Source organism: Sinohyriopsis cumingii, chromosome 11, assembly GCF_028554795.1.
Source record: "Sinohyriopsis cumingii isolate HCF-2022 chromosome 11, ASM2855479v2, whole genome shotgun sequence".
NCBI classification, from domain to species: Eukaryota; Metazoa; Mollusca; class Bivalvia; order Unionida; family Unionidae; genus Sinohyriopsis; species Sinohyriopsis cumingii.
In genome coordinates this window covers 58,246,400-58,274,256 of record NC_142971.1, presented here as the reverse complement: position 1 = coordinate 58,274,256, position 27,857 = coordinate 58,246,400, and the positions used below count along the sequence as shown (strand labels likewise).

Sequence of the window (27,857 nt, the reverse complement as noted above, 5' to 3'; positions counted from 1 at the left end):
CACGAGAGCGACGTCTAGCGATGAAATTCATAGTAATTCTCGACATGGAAATGGTACCTTTCAAATTGTAAATGCATGAAATGTAATGGCGCCTCACAATTGAATACACGAATGATGTATCTTAATACTTGATATTATTTTGAATTGTTAAAGTGGACATTGTGTAACGTTACTTTTAACACGAACACATCATTTCACCATATAAAGATAACAATTCTAACAAGCACAATAAAATGTCCAATCACCGCTGTGTAATTCAACAGATGCAAATATGAAAACAACATACGAAACGGAAGTTTAAGCACAATCAATATGATTCACAGTGTTTAACTGAAAATCTCGACTTATGACATTTAAATTTCAATAACCGCCGTGTAATTCAGAAGATACAAACTAAACACTCGACATTGGACATCGAAGTTTCAACCAGCGCTGTGTAATTCAACGGATGAAATCTAAATACTCAACATATGAAATGGAACTTTCAACATAAACTCTTTCAACCAATACGTAAATTGGGAATTCTCGACGTATGACGTTGGAAATTTTCAACCACCGCCGTATATTCAAAAACGACACAATCCAAAACCTTGACATAGAAAATATAACTTTCAACCACTACTGTTTAATTCAAAAGATACATTCTAAAATCTCGACCTAGAAAATGGAACTTTTAAGGACAAGCGTTTCTGATAAAACAAGTGAAATTGGAATTCTGGACATACGACGTAAAATTTCAACGGCAGCATTCTGAAGTGTGCACATTGTTTCAGATCACGAAGAGCACGCGATATCTGACCACCTCCCTATCCTTACTTCCCTTCGTACAGTGACCTGTGGGAGAGACTTCAGACAGTCTATGAAGAGAAACAACATAGCCTGGAATAAATTAAACGCTGATATCTTGAAAAACTATCAATCTGAGCTGGACCTTCGCCTGAAAACTTTAGATACAGATACTATTTCGGACAATGTTGATAGCTTTTACCAGCACATTGTTAATGCAATACAGCAGTCAAGCGACATCGCGCTTCCAAAGTCTAAATTCAATTATCATGCCAAACCATATTGGTCAAATGAACTCAAAGAAGCACATAAACTTCAAAGACAAGCTAGGTATACTTGGATAAATGAGGGAAGACCGAGGGGTAGTCAATTTAATTCTTACAGAGAATATAAAGATAAGAAGAGAGACTTTAGAAACGTTCAAAAACTGGCTGTGGAAAAATATATGGGGGAGGTGTATGAAGAAATTGAAAAAGCACATGAATGCGATGTAAGACACTTTTGGAAAATGATCAACATTAAGAGAGGGAACAATACAAATTTTTGTCAGGAACTATCAACTGATGGAGTTTGTGTCCGTGATGATGATTCCATCGCAAATGGCTTTGCTAGATACTATGAGGACATTCACACGCCGAATTTAAACCATAGTTTTGACGGAAACTTTTATGAATTTACAGAGAGAGAATTAAATCGGGGTCTACAGGACGAAGTAAGCCATATCGAGGCCTTACAGACCAGTATCAGTTTAAATGAAGTAAGAGAAATCATTAAAGGTCTAAAGAAATCAAAAGCATCGGGCCATGATCAAATTTGCAATGAACATTTGATCTATGGCAGCGACTACCTCATCGAGTGTATGACAATTTTATTTACTCGGATGATTGATCAATCTTACATACCTGTAGATTGCAAAAAAGGGTTAGTAATACCACTGTACAAAGGTAACAGAAAATCAAAGAACTCCCTCGAAAGTTACAGGCCTGTTACTTTACTGCCTGTTATCTACAAAACCTTTGAGAAAATTATTCATGAACGTTTGGTAACTTGGCTCAAAGATACTAATTCTAGTATACCCAGTTCACAACAACATGGTTACCAAAAAGGTTTAGGCTGCACAACAGCGAGTTTTGTGCTGTTGCAATCAGTACAATATAATGTAAACATGGGTTCACGGGTTTTTGCTGCTTTTCTTGATACAAAAAAGGCATTTGATACCGTGTGGCACGAAGGACTGCTTTTTAAATTATTCACGTTGGGAATTACGGGTAAATCCCTTTTGATATTTTTTAACATGTATACAAATTTACAGAGTAAAGTTCTTGTAAATGGGCAATTTTCAGATTGGTTCTCAATCGGCCAAGGAGTGAGACAAGGGGGTGTTTTGTCAACCTTGATGTACACAATATTTATAAATGACTTGCTGCTACAGTTAGAAAATAGTGGATTTGGAGCAAAGATTGGATCCTTAGCTGTGGGAAATCCAACCCTAGCTGATGATATTTCACTTTTGGCTATATATCCTAGCAATCTACAAAAGCTGTTAGATATAGCATACGACTACAGTAATAAGTGGCGATTCGAGCTTAGTGTTACAAAGTCATACATTATCATTTTCGGACCCCAATACAAGAATTTTATCAATATGAAATGGTATCTTGGCCCGTCATGTTTGCCGGTCGCCGATTCGGCAACACACCTGGGTCACCGGATTAACTCAAAGCTGACGTCGCATGACGCAATACTCGATGCATGCAAGAAAGGGAAAAAATCTTTTCACGGTCTGTTTGGTATTGGCATTAAACCGAATGGTTTAAATCCTTTGGTTGCTGCAAATGTAATTAAAAAGGTAATTTTCCCTTCAATGTTTTATGGAAGTGAATTATGGTGTAACATTTCAAAAAGTGACCTCGCTTTATTGGATAAAACTCTGAGGTATTTTGCCAAACATTTACAAGGTTTTCCAATACATACAAGATCAGACATTGCCCTGGGAATGCTAGGATGGACATCAGCGCAGTCCGAAATTGATAGAAGAAAATTGATGTTTTTACACAGATTGTGTTTGATGCCTAACAATGTACATACTAAACGTGTGTTTAACGTTGCGTTATTTCACTTCATTCTGAGCGGATGCATGTCAAGCTGCGGGTTAATTTCAAATTTATATTATACCTCAAAGAAGTTTGACTTGCTCGGGTATCTAACTGATTATTTACATCATTCTGAAATTCCAGATAAACATAATTGGAAAGAAATTGTAAGGTCAAAAATTGTTGATCTTGAAAATAGCCTCTGGAGAGTTCGTATGTCTAATCAAGCAGATTTTGATAGATTCTCTTCGATACACGAATACTTACGACCTGCCTCAGTGTGGCAGTCGGCTAAAACTAGACAACACACTAAGGTATTTACATATGTAGCTAAACTATGGGCTGCTGTTCCACAAACACAGCTTGATATGTGTATTAGATGTGGGAATGTTTATACAGACTTGATACTTCATTGTTGTGTTAGTTGTCCTTATATGTCGAACTTTCGAAATTCTTTCTGGGATTTCCTTACTGATAAATTTCCCCTGAGCCTGCACATTACGTTATTTAATGCAGAAGATGAGCTGCAACTACAATATCTTTTAGGTAAAAGGTTACCATCAGGAGTAATCGACAAAGAAAACTCCAAGCTATTCGTCCTGTATGCAGCATACTTTGTCATGCAGTGTGCAGCTATCTTCTGTAAATAAGGTACTGAAACTTGCAACTTATGAGTTGACGAACACTTTGTTGATTGATATTGTGTAAGAATTTGTATTCCAATATAGAATATTTTTTTTTTTTTTTTTTTTTTTTTTTTTTTTATATTTATTGATTGTATTCAGATGATTTATTCTTATATCATGTAATCTTTCATGGAAGGAAATAAAGATGATGATGATGATGAACGGATGAAATCTAAATACTCAACATATGAAATGGAACTTTCAACATAAACTCTTTCAACCAATACGTAAATTGGGAATTCTCGACGTATGACGTTGGAAATTTTCAACCACCGCCGTATATTCAAAAACGACACAATCCAAAACCTTGACATAGAAAATATAACTTTCAACCACTACTGTTTAATTCAAAAGATACATTCTAAAATCTCGACCTAGAAAATGGAACTTTTAAGGACAAGCGTTTCTGATAAAACAAGTGAAATTGGAATTCTGGACATACGACGTAAAATTTCAACGGCAGCATTCTGATTGGACCAGCTTTTGTCCGCTACGGCGCCTCATACCACTTCTTCCTATTGGCAATGAAAGCATGTCAGTCGAGATTAGATACATGTTTGACCCGCGTATAAGGTATATGTTCCATCCAGACGGATCCAGTGTTTATCACAAAGTTTTGAAAAGTCGAGGCGCTGTAGCGGACAAAAGCTGTTCCAATCAGAACGTTGCCATTGAAATTATATCATATTACCAGAATTCCAATTTCACGTGGTGTATCAAAAATGGTTGTCCTTAAAGTTACATTTTCTAGGTCGAGATTTTAGACTGCATATGTTGAATTAAACAGTAGTGGTTCAAAGTTATATTTTCTATGTCAAGGTTTTAGATTATCATGTTTGAATTACACTGTGGTGGTTGAAATTTCAATGTCATACGTCGAGAATTCCTAATTTACGTATTGGTTCAAAGAGTTCATGTTGAAAGTTCCATGTCACATGTTGAGTATTTACCGTATATACTATCGTATACCACCGTTCGCGTATAAGCAGACACCCCCCCCCCAACAGGTATAAACTCTAAAAAGTGCATGACCCGCGTATAAGCCGACTTACAACTCCGAGGCAGTTCAAGATGCACTAGGTAAGTTATAAATTCATTTACTGAGGCAAACTTGTATTTTTTTAAAAAAATTACATGTATGCTTATCTCGAGGTTGGCGTGCATGAAGTGGTATAAACTTGTTTGAAAAGTAATTTATTTAATTTTCTGTTTTCTTATTGTTTCTGTCTGATTTAGATTTGTGTATAATTTGATCGAACGATAACAAGAATTTAGTAATCGCGAGTTTCTGTAACACTACCTCTTCCATTTGACTAGATTATTGTTGGATTATGCATTATCGCAATGGACATTTTATATCAGTGGTAATTACGTTTTTACTTTGCTTTGATATTGTAAATACCTAAACTCATTAAAATGTAATCCTGGTTTGACAACAAAACGAACAACAACATGGTTCGATTCAACGCTCGCAATTAGGCTACTGAACGTATTTACATAAAGGCGCCACCGCATGTAAATTGTAGGTTTGATTACGCGCTGAATTAAGTACATCCCTTGGAGTCGAATCATGGGTACCATTGCGCTCAACATTTGTTATCATCTCCAAAATATAATAAATAAGGTTTCGGAAATATTGCTTCGAAAATTATGCTAATACCGTAAAAGCTGAGTTGTAGTTTGCTCTGATGTAAGCGACCTTACACCATACCTGTCAACTTTCACGCCGGGAGGGGAAACAAACTCATGATTTTTGGGTCGCTCCACGCCTACCTATTGTATTTTTGCAGAGAACTTACGATTATTACATTATGTCTTCGATTTTCATTTCTTCTAAACAAGAAATGTCCTACATGTTCTGTTATATTACCTGTGAATTATTGTTGTGACGAAATAATTATTTTAGTTTAAAGAATTCGCTTCTTCACTAAATAGAATGTTAAGTTTAAACATTATTCACGTAAATTGATGATTTTTTTTATCACTACAATAATACCAACAAAAATAATAGACCAGAACAAATAAGTAAACCACAACAATAAAATAGTCCACAATTAATTTCAATCCCAAGAACGATCACTACGAAAGCTTAACTCCATATGCTATAGCTCCATTCCCACAAAAGAAACTTACACGAGTGAACACCTGGCATTTTTATACGGTATATACCAATGTTAAACTGGTAAAGTTACCGGTAAAAATTCCCGCTTATCACAAGCCAGTTTCAGCGTTTTTAATCATTAACTGGCCTGTACTGCTGTCGCAAAACGAAGGATAAGTTCACAGGCTATCAATATAGGAGACACCGAAACATCTTGCGTTCCACTGTGTGGAAAGTTATGTTTGTTCAGCTAAAACACAAAACTAAAATTGATTTATGTTGATCTTAGTTGATCTCTATGAGAATTATAGCCTTTAGTATTACCTCTGTTCGTGAACATGTAAATTATGATGGTTATGTGCCTTGTACAAATAAACGTGCGTACCTTTTTAAAAATATTACCTCAATTTGTAGGATCGCTTGTATCATTGAAAATAAGTAACTCGTGAGCGCGTGATTCCACGTAAATGAAACTTCTATTAAGGAGTAGCCAAAACGTTATCTGGAAGAATGCAATTTGATTGAAACAATGAGTAAATCAAATTCTGCATCTATGTTTGGGAATAAGTAAGGATTTAAGTGAGGCTATGCACGCTTTGCACTGTGTAAGTACTGTACATTATAGTTCAGCATGGTCTCCCTGGCAAACTCAACCGGCCCGCGAATTACGAAGTCTGTATTTATCTTTATTTAACTTCGTGTTGGAGAAATCCGAAAATATGCACATACAAAATAATAAGAAAATCAATCACATTACTTTGTAACAGTTTAATAATTGTCGGGTCACCAAAATTTACTTATTTTTACATGCCTATGTATTAGGACACGGAAAGATTTATTGTTTCGTGTCCCAAGATTTACAGCCATTACAGTAGTCAACAAAAAGACTAAACACTGTCAAGTTTACACATTGGCCCGCGAATAAGACGACTCCCCCCTTCTTCCAGGCCTTTTATTTTGTGTAATGTTACTTTTAACACCAACACATCATTTCACCATATAAAAATAACAATTCTGACAAGCACGATAAAATGTCCAATCACAGCTGTGCAATTCAACAGATACAATCTAAAAACTCAACATAGGAAATGGAACTTTCAGCACAATCAATGTGATTCAGCATGTTAAATTAAAACTCTCGACATATGACATTAAAAATTTCAACAATCGTCGTGTAATTCATAAGATACGATCTAAAAACTCGACATTGGTCATCGTGTAATTCAGCAAATAAAATCTACCGTCTGTACTCGCGTATAAGCCGAATAATTGGAAAAAACAAAGGCGGCCGTGCATTCAATTGTGATGCGCCATTACATTTCACACATTTACAGTTTGAAATTTAACATTCCAGGTCAAGAATTTCAACGCATTTCTTCGCTAGAGGTCGCTCTCATGAAAGGACATAGTTTTTTTTTAAACAAGAACGATGCTTCTCGTTGCTGTGAAATTCAACAGATTATATCTAAATACTAGCCATACGAGATGGAACTTTCATATTTGCATACAACGTGTGAATTAGGGATTATCGACATATGATATTGATGCTGTTGTTGTTTTGGAGTTTAACGCCATTTTCAGCACAAGATAGGTTATACATAGGGGCCAGTATAAATGGTTGAGGAAGAACCCGGGAAAACCCCGGAAAGAGCCACCGACCCACGAGAAGCTACCGGCAAGCTTTCTCACATGCCCACACTGGCCGAGCCCGAGACTAGAATCAACGCAGAGAAAAGTGAAATGGCAGTGATCCGTAACGGTAAGCGCTTGAGATAACTCAGCCACTCGGGGCCCCCACATATTATATTGAAATTTCAACCACCGCCTCATACCATTGGGGAATTCTTGTCAGCCGAGACGATCATGGCACTGGGCAACGTCTTTCTTCTATCTAAAAGGATGCTATATCCTCCATTCAATGGCGAAGACACGACCCACACTTCATTAAATACATCATTCCATCCTCTGGAAACAGCACCAACGTGTTATTCACCAAACGTATGTGGCATTGCCAGAGTCAATTATGAAAAGATGGCATGTGGTATTCGGTGAACCACTTCGCAACCGTTGTCAGGGTATGTGCACCAACTACCAGAAAATGAAAAGATCCATAAAGAAAAAATGAAGTATATTCATATCAGCCGTTGAGTGTGACTTGTCAACCGGTAATATGTTCTAGTGTCTCTCTAGTTCATCCATATCCACTTATGATACCCGTGACTCTGACCTTGATGGTGATGAGGATACAGCACACAAACCAAGCAAAATAAAACCTGCCAGAAAAATGGGTAGTGTTATGTCTAATGACAAATTTTTGGACATTATATTTAATACAGAACAGAGGCAGAAGTTTGTCCCTCCTGTAGTAAGGAACAATGTTTTTTTTTTTGTAGTGACCGAAAGTAATGCTAAAATAAATGGAAATCACGACTTCCCGGATGACTCTGACGCGTGAAATTGGAAATCAGCTATAACTGTAAATCAAGCCTTTTCATCAAAGAAGAAACAGGGCACACGCTAAGGAGCGTTTATCTATAATAAAAAAAAATAAAAAAAGAAGAAAAAAAACGAACAGTACTGTAATAAAAAAAAGCTGTCCAAAATAAAGTAACCTACGAACCTCTATCAGCACAACGGCAGCCAAGAAGCGTGATGCCACAAACAACGCGTCACAACTATCGTCTACATCCAGGAGTTTATGACATAAATAAAAACTTCGCAAAAGTGGAGTTGTATGGCACCATGCCAACGATTAAAAAACCCCAGGATAACTCAAATGCCCTAGTCAATATATGTGTGTATGTGTGTGTTTTGATTTGTAATGTAGCTTGAACAATTTTCTATCATATCACTGCCATGTTTGCAGTGTGGCAGTTTTACAGTGATGTCTAGTATTGGGGTATCATGCCGCACACATATCCTGAAACCAGCCGACCAGTCAAAGATTAACCTCCTAATGCTGAGCGTCAAGCCAGGCAGCTGCTAGTACCATTTTTTTCAAGTCTTTAATATGACTCGGCCTGGATTCGAACATGCAACATACCGCATCCGAGGCGTACGCTCTAACCATTTAAGCACCAGAGCGGTGAATGCCCCAAAGAATCTTACAGACGGTCGAACCCAGTCATATTAAAAACGGCCGCCGAAATGGCAAAAGTTGATAAAATTACCAGTGTATTTACACAATAATCATGAATATAAAAAGCTAACAAACAATAAAGGACGAAACCCCAAGTTAAACATAGCAGACGATGCAATTACAGTAATTAGTGGGCTGCACACTAATGCGTGTATCGTGGAGGTCATCCTAGGACACACACGATCATGTCGTTCTTATTTACTTAGACGACCAGATGACAGACATGAGACGTAATTGTGTGGGAATTAACATGAGTGTTTTAGGTATAGACATGGCTTTCAATTTATGTCGGTTTTATGTTACAGCCTTTTCTTACAAAAACACACACACACCCCAAAAAAACCCACAACAACCAACCAACCAACCAAACAGGTGTGTCGCTAGTTGACGAACCCATCAGTTCACCCTTATTACGGGACCTTGCATTATATAATTCGACGCGCAGGGTCACACGTGTGTAGTTTATCTTCCGTGCCAGTGATACGATTGGAAAGGGTGAATTCGTCAGTGCTGCAGAAAAGCGCGTAATAAACGCGCGCAAGTCAAAATTCCAAAATGTTAAATTCATTCTTTGTTTCAAACATATCAAGGACAGTATTACGGGGTATTTGGTGCTAAAGGTGACCTCAGTTCGAGAAAGAAAAGATTATAAACGTTATCCTTCATGACGATCTGGAGATTGTATTTGCCAGTGACATAGATTGTATTTGCCAGTGACAATGTTGAATTTGATACCAGATGTTTAAACTTGGACATTCATTTCGCTAAAAACAACCATTTTAAAACGTATTGGGAAATGTATCTTTTCTGAAACTTTTTAAATCGCATGCATTATTTAGGGATTATATACACTGCTGTCGGGCATTTCTGCGCACCTAAGGTTTTCGTTTCCAATATTGAAGCAAAACGCATACCGAATTCGAGCGATTGACAAAAATAAAATACAGCAATGCTTACCATTTGAAAAGATGCAATTGTCACCAGAATATTCTGTTCAAAATAATATTAATTTTGGACACAGAGGATACCACCCCCCTGTTTTCCTGACTCGCCATATGTCGGCCTCTTCTGCGCACAGCTTTGAAAGGATGCAATATTAATCTATCGTGCAATAGAAATGAAATGTATTACTTTGGACTGTCTTTGTCAGCAGTTCAGTCGAGTAATTAGGTCAGGTTTATAGATAGTTTTACAAAATTCAACGTACAAATGTCAATAAATGGCAAGAGATATTGAGGTAACTAAACCGATCTTGTAAAATTGTTAGGAAAGTTCAACATTTTATGAAAAATAAGCTATAACATGGAAGAGAAACAACAGTGAATAGGATGTAATGTGTTTACAACGTCTTGTTGATGGGGACAAATTACTACAGAATTTATAAACAGACTTATACGCCAGTGAATTTGTTAGAATTTATGTTTTAGCGGCAAGTAGACACGTTGAGTAGCAGACAATTTTGTACGTGTGGGACAACTTCTTGCAAAATTGGAAACTTGGATTAAAATACAGTTTTGTTTTAAGGTACACATTTCCATCTTTTATATAACGTATTTATTTGTATGATTCTAAAAGATCGAATTTTCTGGGTTACAGGTTCAAGAAGGTCATGGACTTGGTCTTCACGTTGTCATTTAGAAATCACATTTTTATGTGCATTTCGAGTCTAAATTTAGGATATTTTTGTACACTTTTTGAATATCACTTTCCTTAATTAAAGTACGATCGTTCTTTCTTGATACAAAATTGATTTTTGAACCAAAATAACACGAGATCCAATGTTTACAGAAATGACGTATCATTGCGCAGAATTACCCGACGCGCAGAAGTGGCCGACATGGCGGTAGTAAATAACGTCTGGACAAGCAACAATAGCGAATCAATGAACCACGAAATCAAATCAGCAGTTAATTGGAAACGGTCTAAATTCCCAGAACTAATCGATAATAGAGAAAATTATAAAAAATCAACTTCTACACCTACTTTACAGAAATGGTGATTTAAATTACAGTGATAATGTGCCCTACGCTGTTGTCGCGTCGAACTGACACGATACGTCACAGAAGTAAAAAGGAAAAACAAATAAAAATGTTACCCGCATCGATACCCGAAGAACCAATAAGAAACTGAAATTTATTGACGTTACGAACGCAAAGTTGAAATTTGTAAAAACAACAAACAGTGAGGGGGAGGGGAACCTAGTATACGAATACGTAGGGCGGCTGAGAGAACAACACATGTCGTACATAAGTGAATACATTATCATCAAACGTAGCACTTTTCAAAGCTGGAACTGGGTTAAACGGTCCCAATCTTTCTCCAAATACTTTTTTGTGTTTCTTATTCACCTTGAATGTCTAGGATCCGTGTTAATTTTGTTACAAACGCACATATATTATACTTGCATGTTCTTGGGATCTATCCTATTTTAATTCATAAGGTATAATGTTCATTCTTTATTTCAATTAGTTTTCATTCTGATTAAATATGTTGTACATTTTTCCAACTTATTTAACTTAATTTCCTTTTTTGTATATGCACTATGATTGCATGTTCGGGGGATGTAACTGTTTAATTTTTGTATATGCACTATGATTGCATGTTCGGGGGATGTGGCTATATTTGTTTATTTTGTATATGCACTATGATTGCATGTTCGGGGATGTAGTTATATTTGTGTATTTTTGTACATGTACTAATAGTATGTAACTTAACGGCTATGAGCACATTTCCATACCTTTCCATCGAGCAACCTTCCCCAAGAACAACTAGCAGGCTGCGGTGCAGTCAGAAAAAAGTGGCACATGCACAATTGTGCGCACGCCACTATAATTAAACTCAACAACAACAAAACCTTTATTTCCGTCTGCAAACCCTTGCATGTTCATTTTTGTAGTGCTGTACATACAAACGGGGATGCTTTAAAAAAGATAGTATCAGTTGACTGTGAAAACACTTATAAGAACAACAATTTTTTAAAATTGTTCGTTAAAAAACAAAATGCTGACTTGTTTGGTATTTAGCATTGCTCAGCCGTCAAGTTACATACTACGGGAAAAAAAATGACTACAAACATATTTTAAAATAAATATAATAACATTATTAACATGAAACCTTTAAACAGCAAAATTATAATATAATTTTATAGTTGTTATTATTTCTGAAATATAATACTATTTAAAAACAATTTTACTAACAATGTTGTTTTACAAAACAGTTAAAAAATAAATTTTACTTGTTCGCTATGAGAAAATTTTATATTTTCAAGTGAGTTATAAGATAAAGCTGAAACAAATACTTCAAAATTAATTTTGATTGTTGGTTTTTAAAATGTTAAATTTTAATTAAATAAGATGATAAAAAACCAAGAAGAAGAATAGAAAAGATGTAAAACAGTAAATCTTCTGTTTTGTAAAAAGCAGTTTTCGTTAAAAAAATTGTAATGGTCTAGTTGGTAAACAGTTCAACAGGGATTAAAGAAAGAAGTATTTCTGCTATCGAAGTTTGTGGGTTTTTTTTATTTTATAAGGAAGAACTTCTCCTTCAGCATAATAAACATTGTATCCACCAACAGCAAAAACAACAATGCCAGATGAGGATTTTGTTGTGGGGTTTAACGCCATTTTTCAGCACACGATAGGCTATGCATGGCGGCCAGTATTAATGGTGGAGGAAGAACCCGGGAAAACCCCGGGAAGAACCACCGACCCACGAGAAGCTACTAGCGAGTGCTTTAGACCGCTGTCATACGGGGGTCACGAAAAAATTAAGTTGTCGAAAGTCAGGAGAAATTCGTTTCTTCCCTCTTTTGTACTTTATGTAACTGCCAAGTAATGAAATGGCCTCAGGCATACTTGTGAAACTTCAAATTTGGTTTTCAAAAAAGAAAAATTATACTTCAATTAAAATGTTCAAAGGTTAGGTGAAGTATACACAATTAGTGGATTCTGACATTGAAACTAATTTCATGGACAGAAAATCATTGAATTAGCATTGATACTCTCAACATTCATAAATTGTGACCTTGAAACCAATGCCATGGATAGAAAATCATTGAATTCGTCTTTCATACTCTCAAGGTATATCCACATGCTAACACTGGTTGAACATATAATTCACATTTATATTTACTGTACATGCTGGCAATTATGGTTCATTAACCAAAGGTAATGAACATTAAATTAGATCCATGTAAGAGTTGCGTCATATATATCAAACAAACTTGGTTTTAAAACAAAAATTGCATTCATTCTTGTTTGTGTTATCACAGGATATTAACCTGAGCCACGGCCTTGCCATCAAACTGTTTACTGAAACCGATTCAAATACAAACATTCTTTCGTTCATGCACTAGTCACTGGATTGATAAGCTCAATGACCTTGGACTTGACAAGGTCATTTACATCAGATTGTCCAATTCTGTAACAATAGTGTGGTCATATTTGTGGTCGGATACACACCATTTTCATCTGACAAAGTGTTTCTGGGGGAACGCCAGGTCGGTGAGACGATCCTTTCAGGAAAACAGTGATAAGAAGAGAGAGAGGAAAGATCACAATGATTTTCGTTTAGGACCAACTACAAGCTGTAATTCTTCCTCCACCATTAATACTGGCCGCCATGTATAGCCCATCGTGCTGAAAAATGGCGTTAAACCCCACAACAACAACAACAACAACAAGAAGCTGTAATAGGCATTTTTTTCCAAGTTGCTGGGATCATCTGTTCATTAGAGTATCAAGAATGTCAAAATGTCCAGGTTGAATTGCCACTCATGCCTTGTTTAGAACAAAGCACATATCGTATGAAGTATTTTGCAAAAGTTCAAGGTAGATACGAACAAAGCGCATATCGTATTAAGCATTTTTGAGACGGTTCAATGCAGATACGAGCAAAGCACATATCGTATGAAATATTTTGTAAAAGTTCAAGGTAGATACGAACAAAGCGCATATCGTATTGAGCATTTTAGAGACGGTGCAATGCAGATACGAGCAAAGCACATATCGTATGAAGTATTTTGTAAAAGTTCAAGGTAGATACGAACAAAGCGCATATCGTATTAAGCATTTTAGAGACGGTTCAATGCAGATACGAGCAAAGCACATATCGTATGAAATATTTTGTAAAAGTTCAAGGTAGATACGAACAAAGCGCATATCGTATTGAGCATTTTAGAGACGGTGCAATGCAGATACGAGCAAAGCACATATCGTATGAAGTATTTTGTAAAAGTTCAAGGTAGATACAAACAAAGCGTATATCGTATTAAGCATTTTAGAGACGGTTCAATGCAGATACGAGCAAAGCACATATCGTATGAAGTATTTTGTAAAAGTTCAAGGTAGATACAAACAGCGCATATCGTATTAAGCATTTTAGAGACGGTTCAATGCAGATACGAGCAAAGCACATATCGTATGAAGTATTTTGGTGATAGTTCAATGTAGATACGAACAAAGCAAACATTAAGTGAAATTTCAAGGAGCAAAGCACATATCGTATGAAGCATTTTTGTGAAAGTTCAATCAGTATACTTCTTTTTATTCAGTAGCACCGATTAAAGATTTCTAAGACAGCTGCCGTCTCATTATCCCTATCCATGTATAAAATCAAGGATTTACAAAGTATAATAGCAATATTTTATACTGAGCGAGATAATCTTTTTATCATATTGAATTAGATAATCTTTTTGGAGGAAAGTACTGTGGATGCAAATAATTTTGCAATCAGTTCTCTCTGCCATTTCGCTATGCATGCAAATTTATTCATATATTGCCTGATGTCACGAGAAAGGCATCATCCAGGCGAATTCTGTGACTATTGTTCACAACACAGGAGCTTGCATGTCAAAAATTATTAACTTTCCGATTCAGAATTCTTGGTTCATCTAATAATAATGGCTGGATTTAAGTCTTTGAGGATGCGATTTGGTTGTGTTTGTGTGCTTGGAATAAACCCAATTTGTATAAAAGCAAAAGGTCCAACTAGTTTTGTATCACTCCAACTTGTGTAAAAACAATTAGTTGAACCAGTTTTGCATCACTCCAGCTTGTAAAAAAACAACCATCCCAACTAATCTTGTAAACTCTAAGACCATCTTAGACCCCTGCTACACATTTTTTTAAAGACATATTTTGTCTTGAGTTAGCACATATTGGCAGTTTTGCCAAGAGTTATTGGCCAAGTGTCTCCAATAACAAGGTTTATTGTTTGCATTGTACTTTTATTTGTTTGATTCGGTAGTAGGTTCAATAAATTAAAATCAGAATTTAGGTGTGGTGATCACTAGTTATTAACAAAGTTCAAGTCGCACAGAATCTATCATACAAGGCTTGAATAAGCCATCGTGGATCCAAGGAAACTAGTAAAAGGTTTGATTGAGCCATTATGGAACTATGGAAACTAATATAATGTTTAAAAGTCATCATGGACCTATGAAAACTCTCATACAAGGTTTGAATAAGCCATCATTGACCAATACAAATACAAGGTATGAATACGCCATCGTGGACCCATGGAAACTAATACAAAGCTTGAATAAGCCATAGTGGATCTATGTAAACTCTCATACATGGTTTGAATAAGCCATCGTGGACCGTTGGAAACCCTCATACAATGTTTCAATAAGCCGTCATGGACCTATGGAAACTAATACAATGTTTCAATAAGCCATCATTAACGAATGGAAACTCGTATAAAGCCTGAATAAGCCATCGTGGACCTATGGAAATTCATTCAAGGTTAGAATAAACCATCATGAACCTATGGAAACTCTAATACAAGGTTTGAATAAGCCATCATTAACGAATGGAACCTGATACAAAACATGAATAAGTATCGTGGAATTATGGAAACTCTAATACAAGGTTTGAATAAGCCATCATGGCCCATGGAAATTCTCAAACAAGGTTTAAATAAGTTATCATGGCCCAATGGAAACTCTAATACAAGGTTTGAATAAGCCATCATGGCCCATGGAAATTCTCAAACAAGGTTTAAATAAGTTATCATGGCCCAATGGAAACTCTCACAGAGGGATTGAATAAGATATCAAGGCCCCATGGAAACTCTCAAAGGGTTTGAATAAGCCATCATTTTACCAATGGAAACTTTCATACATGGTTTGAATAAGCTAACATGGACTAATGGAATCTCTACTACAAGGTTTCAATAAGTGATCTTGGACCTATGAAAACGCTAATATAAGTTTGAATAAGCCATCAAGAACCTACATAAACTATCGTACAAGGTTGAATAAACCATCATTAAATTATGGAAAGTCCAATACAAGGTCTGAATAAGTAATCCTGGACCTAAAGATGCTAACGGGTACCCGGATACACGGGTACCTGCCCGTTGATAATAACCTGGATAATAAATGGAGAACGGGGTACCCTCTTAAAATAAAACAAACAACAAAGTTTCTAAGTTCAGATCGAGACAAAGTTCGAGGCTCGTGTCGTGTGCGCATTTATTCATCGTCACAGGGGTTCATAACGTTGCTTACAATTTACTTGTCATACATGTACTATATAATAATACAAGGAAGACACTTCTCTACTTTCTCGCCCAACCAATTTAAGAATCGGCGCAGATATTTCAAGCTAGATTTCGCGTTTCGCGAAGCGTAATAACTTTTGGACTGATCCTTAGCTCAGGCATTAGACTTTGTATGCCTGTCCAAAGTTTGGCTTACTATCATACCTTTAAGGAATGCCAGACCATTTTCCCACGCTACCGCCAGACCACACTGCCATGATCGCGTCCGTTTAATATGCAAGTGCAACTCGCTGAATGGAATACTTTTCACTCATTGGCCAAAGGAAAATGACGTACTGCACATGTTTACAACTTACTTTTGTTTTATTTTATAGTACAATATATGACAGATCGTTAAAGTAGAAAGAACGATACTACCCACTGTGTTAATCATTAGACCTTCATATTTCTGTATTTTCTGCTTAGAGTATGTACATGAAATAGTTCCAAGAAAACAGACGTTTTTTTTTAACGTGAAACTACGTGTCACAGATTCATTCTATGTTGATAATACATATGTAGCGGACAAGTTTAAATTGAAAATAAATGGCGCCAGATATCAGAATAAACGGGCTATATCGATGTGACTGTTGGACGTTACATGTCTGAAAATGTTAGAGGAGAGGGATTTTCTAAAACTTAAAAACACACTGCATAAGGAAAATGATAAATCATTAGCACTTTAAAAAGTTTAAAATAAGAATTCGACAGTGATGAATAAACCAATCATTTGTGGACTTTATACTATTCGTGAATATTACTGTAGACATATAGACTAGTTAAAGTCAGCGTTAATCATAAATAATGTATCAATTCCTTCTGTGTCTATACTCTTATACTAACTCTAATCCACATGGATTCATCCGATTTGTGAAAAAAAAAATTAACTGCATATCCAGATAAATAGCAAAAATATATAAACGGTTGTCATACGGTTTTTTAGTAATTATGGTATGCAATATATAAATTGCTCTTTATATGTCCAGATTACGCTTTTCGCCAATTATATTAGTAATATTACGTTTATACCTCTCCTGGGGGTTGGCACGTGTGAACCTGCAACAAAGCAGTTCAGGTTCACATTAAAAATAATTTCACTTTGATCGGGTACCCGGGTAGAAGGAAGTAGTGTAGTGGGACACCCTAGCGACAATGGAAATCCCAGTCAAAAAATTCGTGGGCATATATAGCGACAAGGGGAATTTAGCATGGGGAAATTTAACATGGGTGGGACTATAGACGGACAAGGGGAATTTAACATGGGGAAAACTGATGGGACTGTTTAGCCTCAAGGGAAAATTAACATGAGGAATATTGCTGGGGCTGTTTAGCCGCAATGCGAATTTAACATGGACAAAACCGCTGCGACTGTTTACGGACAATGCGAATTTAACATGGGAATATTGCTAAGGCTGTTTAGCGACAAGGGGAATTTAATATGGCGAATATTGGGGTTGTTTAGCGACAAGGGGAATTTAGCATAGTTTGGGTTTTGTATAGGGACAATAGGCATGATAACGTCACGGTACTGGACACTGGCAACAATGTCCGCCAGGCGTTATATAAAGTTATATGTCCCGCTCCGCTAGGTGTTATATCAAGTTATATGTCCAGCTCCGCTAGACGTTATATCAAAAGTGATATGTCCCGCCCCGCCAATCGTTATATCAAGTGATTTGTCTCGCCCCGCCACGCGTTCTAGCAAGTTATATGTCATGCTCCGCCAAGCATTTTATCAAGTTCTATGTCCCGCCCCGCCATTTTGATTGATTACTTGGATTTACGTCACGTGCGCCCAAAAGGGCACGTGCGACGGGTTTATTCCCGCATAGCGGGATGCTAAATGTCCCTGTGGGAAGGAATCAGTGACACATCCCCCAGGCGTTTATGTGCTCAATGAGCACTGCTAATTTATCCGTCAGGTCGTAGGATTATATGTCCCTAACGATCCGAATGAAGGGGTTTCATGAGTGGGAATGGGCCCAACACACTCATGTTGACAAAGAGTTGATTTCAGTCCGTTCTTGACTGTACTAGGTGTCGACCCAAGCAGTATGTAACGCCCGTTGCGATTGGTCGCAATGAAAACTTCAGATCGGGACACCTAGCTTTAAGCGGGTGGAAATTGTTCACATCTCCGCCGTTATACGATGTCCGAGAGAGGCAAGAATGCAAGGAACTCGGCAAGCCAGCCATGGATGTCGTGCACTCCCAAGAACGCCAGCACGTACTTAGTCAAATTTAGTCTAGTTGTACTAATGGACAGTAAGAAAAAATGTCAATAATGTCTTAGCCACCTGTGCAATTAGGTCAAATCAACAGTAAGAAAAAATGTCAATAATGTGTTAGCCACCTGTGCAATTAGGTCAAATCAAAACAAGTTGTAAAATTTTCCTGCGTCCTAGCAATCGTAAAAATTCTAGTAAATAGTGTACGTTGTCGATGCCCTACAATTTTTTATAACTATTATATCTGAGCGACATATAAAAAGTTTGGTCACTGTTAGGTCATAAAAGGTTTGAATTTTGAAGCGGTGGATTGAAGGATTAAGTTATTGTACATAATTTTATCGAATCGGGATACCAAGCCAAAATGGTTCCCTGGATAAGAGGCAATATTGGTAGCCATTAGAAGGGCCTTTTAAGCAAAAAAGTTCCCCGTGTTTTCTGCTTCTTTACATTTCTCCGCAGTCCTTTTTCCTCTCAGGTAATTTGGGGAAATGGTAGCTGTGTAGCGTAGAAATGTAGTTAGCTGCTTCTGCTATCTGCTATACTGGGTAGTTCTTGTAGGCTTCTTGATAGAGTTGTGTAAGGATTCTGACACCATATGGCCACTCGCTATTCATTTTTTTTTTTTTTTTTTGCTTTTATTTCTGTTAGGTGTTTCATGCGCGCTTTGCAAGCTTATTTGTGTCCGACTGAGGCAAGGGAGGAAGTGACCAGGAAGGTAAGCGACCATCTGCAGGCAGGAGTCCGCTCATTCCAGGGTACCGGTCTAAATGTATGTACTTGCACGAATTATGAGTTTTGGTTCTTGTGTCCGAAATTGTTCTAAAGATGAGCTAGGTTGAATTGAATGGAAAACTCTGTGCTGCTTAAGTGTTAATATGTTAGCGTTATAGCTTTTATTTATAGTATATTGGGTCTGTATAGCGACAAGGGAAAGGAACACGTGGGGTGACATCACGGTACTGGACATTGGCAACAATGTTGCATGAGGCCGACTTAAATTGGGCCAAACAGTGACAGCGGAAAAAATCTATAACGTCTGGCGGGGCGGGACATATAACTTTAAGGACATAGGATGACCTACCAAATAATGCATAGTGATGAGAGTGCAAATCTAAAATTTTTTGTTTTATTCAAACGAACACAGTAACACATTATCTACTATTGTGGAGAAGGAAATTTTTATCTACAAAACACACCATTACCTACAATCACCTCAGCAAAAGAGTTAGCGGTTATGGTCACACTACTCCACATTTATACAAAACAAAAACATTGAGCAGGGACAAGTTTTTTTTTGTTAAGGGAAAGAAACAAACGTTTGTACGCTCACGAACAGAATAGACACACAAGCAAAATACACACACAAACGAACGCGTGCATTCAAAAACATACATACGCGCATATACATATACTTTTTTGTTAAGGGAAAAGCCTTTTGTTTATTTTGTTTGTGTGCGCGCGTACGTTTGTATGCCTTCGTGTGTTTGTTTCGTTCCCTTAACAAAAAGCTTATCCTTTAATAAAAAGTATGTGTGTGCGTGCATGTTGTTGTATGCAGGCGTTCGTGTGTGTGTGTGTGTGTTTTGCTGTTGATGGATAATATTTTTGTGGTGCAAGGGATAGTCTTTTTGTGTTCTTTCCTTACATTTTAAGTTAACACAGGGCGTTTAGATAGTATGATATAATGGATTGTATAGTGGGTGTAATGGATAGTATTTTAGTGGTGTACGGGATAGATATTTTATGAGATTTCATCTCCATCTCTTACATTCTGAGCGGACACAAGTCATTTTGTCTGAACAAAAAACTTATCCATACAAACAGAAAGTAGTCACTTTTTTTGTTTGTGTATGTAGGCGCGCGTACATTTGTGTGTATGCGTTTGTTTTTTTCTTAACAAAAATCTTATCCCTTAACAAAAGTGTGTGTGTGTGTATGTTTTTGTATGCACACGTTCGTTTGTATGTGTGTATATTTTGTTTGTTTGCGCGCGTACGTTAGTGTTTGTTTTTTTCCTTGACAAAAAAACCCTTGTCCCGGCTAAGTGTTTGTTATGTGTGAATATGGAGTAGTATGACCATAACCACGAACTCCATTGTTGAGGTGATTGTAGGCAATGTGTTTTGCAGATAATAAAAAAATTCCTTCTCCTTAATTTCTTGATAGTAAATAAAGTGGATTTTGTTAGTGTTGTTTTGTATAAAAATTTATTTTATATTAGCGATCTCATCCTTGTTTTGCCCGATTGAGGTCATCCATTGTTGCCAAAGTCCAGTACCGTTACGTCACCCCACATGTTCCCTTGACCCTCTACAGACCCAATATACTATATATAAAAGCTACAACTCTTGGCGAGGCGGGACACATAACTTGATAGAATGCTTGGCGGAGCGGGACATATAAGTTTATACAACATTTGGCGGAGCGGGACATATAACTTGATATAACGCCTAGCAGAGCGCGACATATACATGTAATCTGATTTAACGCCTGGCGGACATTGTTGCCAGTTTCCAGTACCGTGACGTCATCATTCCTATTGTCCCTATACAAACCCAGCATATATTAAATTCCCCTTGTCGCTAAACAACCCCAATATTCCACATGTCGTTAAATAGGCTAGCAATATTCCTATGTTAAATTCCTCTTGTCGCTAAACAGCCCCAGAGGTTTTGTTCATGTCAAATTCCAACTGTTCGTAAACAGCCTCAGAGGTTTTGTTTATGTTAAATTCCCAATGTTCCTTTAATAGCCCCAGACGTTTTGTCCATGTTAAATTCGCCCTGATGCTAAACAGTCCCAGCAAATTCCCCCATGTTAAAGTCCCCTTGTCCTTCTATAGTCCCACCCATGTTAAATTCTCCTTGTCGCTATCTTTGCCCACGACCTTTTTGACTGGGATTTCCATTGTCGCTAAGGTGCCCCACTACACTACTGAAGGATCGACCGGTGACCGGAAAAAGCTTCCTAACACTATGGTATCTCTACTTCGACCTATGGAGACTTTAATACAATGTTAGAAGCTAATGAGGACCTGTGGACAAATATGTCTCAAATACACAATGGCAAGAGTCTGGTTTGTCGAGAAAACACGAGAAAATCGAAACAAGAAAATGATTTCGATTGATAAATTATATATCTCGTACCCCTAAACTTAATACTGCTGTTAATCTTTACGACTCACATATAAATGGAATTCGTGGTACTGAGGGAAACTGAATTACATTTTTAGTGGAATTGGCATACTGAATTGTATTTTAAGTCGAATAGGTATCTAACATTGTATTTTTAAGCAGAATGGGTATCTAGCAGTGGAATAGGTATTTAACATTTTATTTTATGTAGAATAAAATCATCTTAAAATTAGTACAAGTATCTAAAATTACATCGTTAACATTACACACTTATAAAAGGCAGGCCTCAGAAAGCTGGAATACGTATACGAGGTCACGGCTAGAATGCTAATTCCACAGTATGCACTTGACACTTTCAAATAATAATCTACGACTATGCCAAGGTGCGGTACACATCAGAGTTTACGTAGTTTATAACTTGTTTGCCGCTTTATGTTCAGACAAGATGTTCATAAATTCAATATTTAAAATGAGTTGGACAGGAGAGTCCAAATATTAGAAAAATAGGTCAGCATCGTTAAGTCTTAAACAAGTATATTCAATTTAAAAAAATTAAATATTCATACACTTTTATTTTAAAATACCAACCGTGCCTCACTCTCTACCCATCTCAAATATGTTGCTAAAAACTTTGTTAAAAGCCAAGTCCCTCTAAGGTCTGGCGATCTATTAGCTAAAGAGATCCCATTACAAGTTCGTTTCGCCTTTCTTTAAAACTAACGGTCATGATGGATGTAAAATCGGTACCATTTTCAACTGGGAACAACTAAACATCATAAGAAGTCTTTTTGTGAAAAACTTCAACAAGCAGATCCTTTCAGGATGAATAGCAATAACAACATTTTTAAAATGGCCGTTATGGCGGCCATATTGGAAGATCCGCGCCATTTGCCCTTATGAAAACCGTATGCCGATATGACCACCCATTCAGAGGGAGCGGTAATGAGATTTTCAAGACACCCTGGTGGTGAACAATAACGCTGGAAATACATTTATAACCAACAAGACACATTAAAAAGCTTCTATTTTGTGAGAATCCCATTATGATAAGACTTTCAGTTTAGGAGCAGATTTTGAAGTCGGCTTCCATGGCGGGCATATTGTATTTTAGATCGGCACCATTCTAACGTCAGATAAACAAGAGAGCCTAAGAAACCTTTCAGTAAAACCTCATTTTGATATGACTATCTGTTTAGGACAAGCAGCGATAGCAAGGTTTTCAAAATGGCCGCCGTAAGGGCCACATCTGATATCCGTGGGGCGTAGTTTTTCTTTTGGACCAGCAAGGCCTTGGGATCAATGCGTCTATGTTTCTGTTAATTTTCTAGCAGATTGGAAGTAGTGACAACAAACTTGTGCCTGTATGAAACGGATGAAATATCGTCTGTTCTATAACCAGCCGCGCTAAAAATCGCACAAGATGTATTTCAGAAAAATATTGTCAAATGTAATCCGCTTGTGGATTACAGATTACATGAGATTACAGCATATGCTGTTGGAATATATGTACTGACACGACAACAGTTTGTGGGTGTAAAATGAGAATAACAACTTGGTGTCTAGGGCTGGTGATTGAATAATAACTCCGCGTGCACTATTAGACAGACTGTACCATATGGAATCATTAATCGTTAATTGTATCTTTTGTTAAAAGACATGCTGTCTGACCATATAGTGATGACAGACTATTGGGTTTATTGACAGAGAGATGTCAATGAAATATATGACAAAATCAAAGCTGCGAGAGGGAGATTCGAAACTCACGACCTTAAATTTGGAAGAAGAATAAAAAAGGAGTTTTTTACACTAACTTCATTTCACTCTATGTAACTGGTTTTTGAACTGAAAGTTGTAAATATCATTTTAATATTTACCAGGAAAAATCGTATTTTAAAACTTTTTTTTTTACATGTTTTGGCTCCATAAACAGAAAGTGCTATTGTGGGTCACTAGATCAGTGCATTAGAGTTGCTGGTCAATTCGCCCTTTCTAAATCTGTTTACAATAGAATAACCTACCATTAAAGGAAAGTACACAACGTTGGACTTCATTGACTCTCGGAGTTAATGCCCTTTCACAACCGACTGTTTCAATCTTGTACAATTAACAAAACTGAACTTGAGATTTCATAATGTTTGAATCTTAGCGGTTGCTGTATTGTTCTCGAGAAAATTATGTCAGAAAACACTATGAATATTGGATGGAGGATGATACGTAAGCGTTACTACATGTCTCACTTTTACAGAACAGCCTAAAGGAACATCTAAGCAAACGTGATCAATGACTGGTCAAATATCTGATGTTCAGTTTTGTTAATTGTACAAGACTGTAACAGTCAGCTGTGAAAGGGCACTAACTCCGAGAGTCTATAAAGTCCACGAATATCTGCAGAAAGACATTTTTGAAACATAGTTATTGGTGGCATTATTTTTTTAATATATATGCAATTAAATGCACATGTCTTTATAATGTAGTTTAGTATGTATTTGTAGATTTGCTTCCTTAGTAAATAGTTATTTTCAAGTGAGAAGATATATGCATATATACTTTATTGTAAAGGACCTCAAGGGAGATTAATTGAATTTGTCTGAGTTACCGTCTTTAAATAAAGACATTATTATTATTAATTATTATTATTAACTATTATTATTATTAGTAGTAGTAGTAGTAGTAATTTACTTACAGTTAAACCACTGCGATGAATGCAGAACTTCGTTGACTTCTACAGAGTGTACCAAATACACCTTGTCTCCTGTCTTGTGAACATTGTCCACGTAAACTGGAAGAAGAAAAAAAAAGTTTAATAATAACAGTGTCTTTATTTAAAGCCATGCAATGCCAATCCTATCCGGATCAGCAGAACCCATATCCAGCCAAACCCTACCCGCCCTGTCTGTTTCTCCCCGCAGAGATGCTGATCAGCATGCGCCATCTTGGTGACATATCAAATATTTCACTAATTATGATTTTGTCCGTAATGTAAGAACGCTACCCTATCTAGACTCCCGCCTTTTCCTGTCAATTTTACCCCTTTTCCTGTCAATGTTACTTGTTTTCCTGAAGTGTGATCAAAGTACCTCAAAATACCAAGGACTAACTAACATGCTGAACTTTCGCTCGGAGTCCAGCTCAACCAAGATGTTGATGAAATAGACTTGGTTAAAATGCTTTACTGAAATATGAGAAATAGTTTCGAAAAGGAAACAATACCAGCCATTCTGACAAAATATAACCAATATTCATAGATCACACATATAATAGAACCTGTCAAAGACAATGATGTGCTGGGCCTATTTTTACAACGTTTGTTAAAAACTCTACACATGATAAGTCTCTGGCGAGCTACAAGTTCAGCTAACAGGACGCAGTATCACTTCATTCAAATACATGTATACTCTCGTATTAAATCTCGTCCCACGTCTTAATGCATCTTTACCTAGTCTGATTCATCTTCGCTAGCCAAAGTTCCGATGTGTTAGCCCTATCTACATCTTGGCGGATGGTACATATATTTCAGAGCTTTGTCCTAGAGAACTCTATTGGATCGCATGAGTTGTTTCCCTTAGTATGTATTACCAACTAACCAACAGCGTGTAACAGCGGAGCGTTGTATGTCTGCTAAAGTGGTGGCGGCCACTAACTCAAAAAGATACTTTGTAAGTTAAACATCGGAAGTATGACTATATATAGAGAGAAGCAATTACATGTGTATTTGAGAGAAAGGACGTATCTGTACGAACACGGACCGGCAGTGGAACATTGCTTATTTGCGAGTCCATTCCAGTTGTTGTTGTTGTTCTTGTTGTAGGGTTTAACGCCATTTTTCAGCGCACGATAGGCTATACATGGCGGCCAGTATTAATGGCGGAGGAAGAACCCGGAAAGAACCACCGACCCACGAGAAGCTACTGGCAAGCTTTCTCACATATCCACATTAGCCGAATCCAAGACTCGAACCCACGCAGACAAAGGTGAGATGGCAGTGATCCGTAACGGAGTGCGCCTTAGACCACTCTGCCACTCGGGACCCCCCATTCCAGTTGTGTGCTCCAGCTGCCTCGATCTTGTAGGAACAGTGTTCAAATCTGAACAACTTGAACTTGATTCACAGACCCGAAGAACCGACATACCTGAACGATCTGCCAAGATGAGGATTGGGTAAACGCATTGGAATCTTGGCTAGCGAAGATGGAGTTCCATCAAAACTGGGTCAGAAATCTAACGTCTCATGCTATTGGAAGCTCAGTCACCTCACTGCTATGCTTAAATCTCCCTCATAATAAAACTAGATTTGCATCTTCATAACAGCCTACTTAACAAGTTGTATCAAAATCGTACAATCTATGATCCCAACAGTGTTAACAAGCTCAACAAACAAGATGCATAATTTAAATTCACGTATCCGGCACAAGTGATGCCTTGAATTTATATTCCAGGTTCAAAATGAGTCTTTAGAAGTGACTGAGGCTCTACTAGGCGAAAAGAATTTCCTGGAATTTAATATGAGACAATGTCTTCATTTTAACTGTCTAGTGCTGAAAACCTCTGCGATATTCTTCCACAATAACAAGATCTTCAAATAAGCTGTTGTGGTACACATACTGGATGGCACATTAGCATCATTTTCATTTAGAACGAAGCAGACCTCACTATGTCTATTGATACAAACACCATTTTATAACGATTCAAAGGGAATAGTGACAACAAGACTTAACACAGTCGTCATGACAGCCATACTGGATGTACGATTGGCACCATTTTCATTTTAGAGCAGCCAGGTATCATAAAAAGTCTATTGATGAAAAAGACCACTATCATAGGGATATCCATTTAGAATGGAGAGGAGATAACAATATTTGTAAGATTCCATTAAGGTGTATCAATAACAAGATTTTCAAGATGGCTGCCTTGGTGGCCATAGTGAACGTTAGATCGGCACCATTTTGATCTACCACAATCTAGACATCCTAAGCAGACTTGCTGTGAAAATCCCATTTCTACAATGACCATTCTGAAGAAGTAGCTATAACATACTTTTCAAGATGGCTGCTGTGGGGGCAATATTATTGTATGTCAGATAGGCACATTTTACATTTACGATCAACTATATATCTCGAGAAGTCTTATAGCGAAATCGCAGCGCTGGTATGATCATCCGTTCAGAAGAACGAGCAACTGCATGGTTTTCAAGATGACCGCTTCTGCGGCCATACCAAACGTCAAATAATGACCTTTTTCATTCAGAATCTACTATACGTAATAAGTATTTTAGTTAAAACCCCGTGTTTACGTAATAAGAAGTAGTTTAGTTAAAACTCCGTGTTGACAAGACTATCCATTCTGGAAGAGTAGCCACGGCATACTGGATGTGAGATAGACACAATTTTCACGTAAGACCAACTAGGTCATGCTGTGAATGTGAGTGTAAATCTGCAAGGCAGTCGTCCAAACAGCTTAAGAGAAGTAGCGATAACAAACGTGTGTCAATGGACGGACAAACGTCGGGCAGCAGAACATCCCGTAAGCTGCTTTGATCTATGACCGGTAAAGATAATAACACATAGTGATGTCGGATCATCCCCAAACCCTTTGACGAATGGCCATTCATTAAAGAGAAATAACCCAATTTTCAAGCTAGCCACCGTGGCAGCCATATTGGAACCCAGATCATGACCAAGTTGACATCACAAGAAGTCTTTTATTTAAATCTCATACTTATAAGACAATCAATTCAGGATGAGTAGCGATGACAAGATTTTCAAGATGGTCCCTTTGTATCCATCGTATTACACATCTGAAGGGCGCCATTTTCATGTTATACCGACTGGATTTTGAAAGAAGTCTCTTGGTGAAAACCCCATTCAGTGCAACATTCTGCTGAGGAATGACGATAAGATTTTCAAGATGGCTGTGATGCTACCATTTTGGACTTCGTATAGTCACCACGTTTACTTAGGACCAAGCAGACATCATATAAGGTTTTTAGTGAAAACCCCAGGTTGATAACGAATATCCATTCACAAAGGAATAGAGATAACAAGTATTTCAAGATGGCTATTATGGCGGATTTAATGAGTAAGCATCAATCTTTTCATCTGGAACCAACTAGTCCATGGGATGTGTGTGTGTGTGTGTGTGTGTGTGT

At 37.2% G+C, this 27,857-nt stretch overlaps 1 protein-coding gene across 2 annotated transcripts in view; it reads right to left on the bottom strand.

The window, feature by feature from the left end:
• The window catches only part of LOC149788519 (uncharacterized), an 82,380-nt gene that overhangs the window by 14,048 nt on the left and 40,475 nt on the right, over positions 1 to 27,857 (bottom strand). The window contains exons 2-3 of one of the 2 annotated variants that reach the window (XM_089974524.1): positions 24,396 to 24,491; positions 17,377 to 17,403 (exon numbers count right to left, since the gene is read on the bottom strand). In XM_089974524.1, the coding sequence (XP_089830650.1) occupies positions 17,377 to 17,403; positions 24,396 to 24,491 (123 nt within the window). The remainder of the gene's footprint in view (positions 1 to 17,376; positions 17,404 to 24,395; positions 24,492 to 27,857) is intronic. The other variant, XM_089974525.1, reaches the window with a different exon arrangement.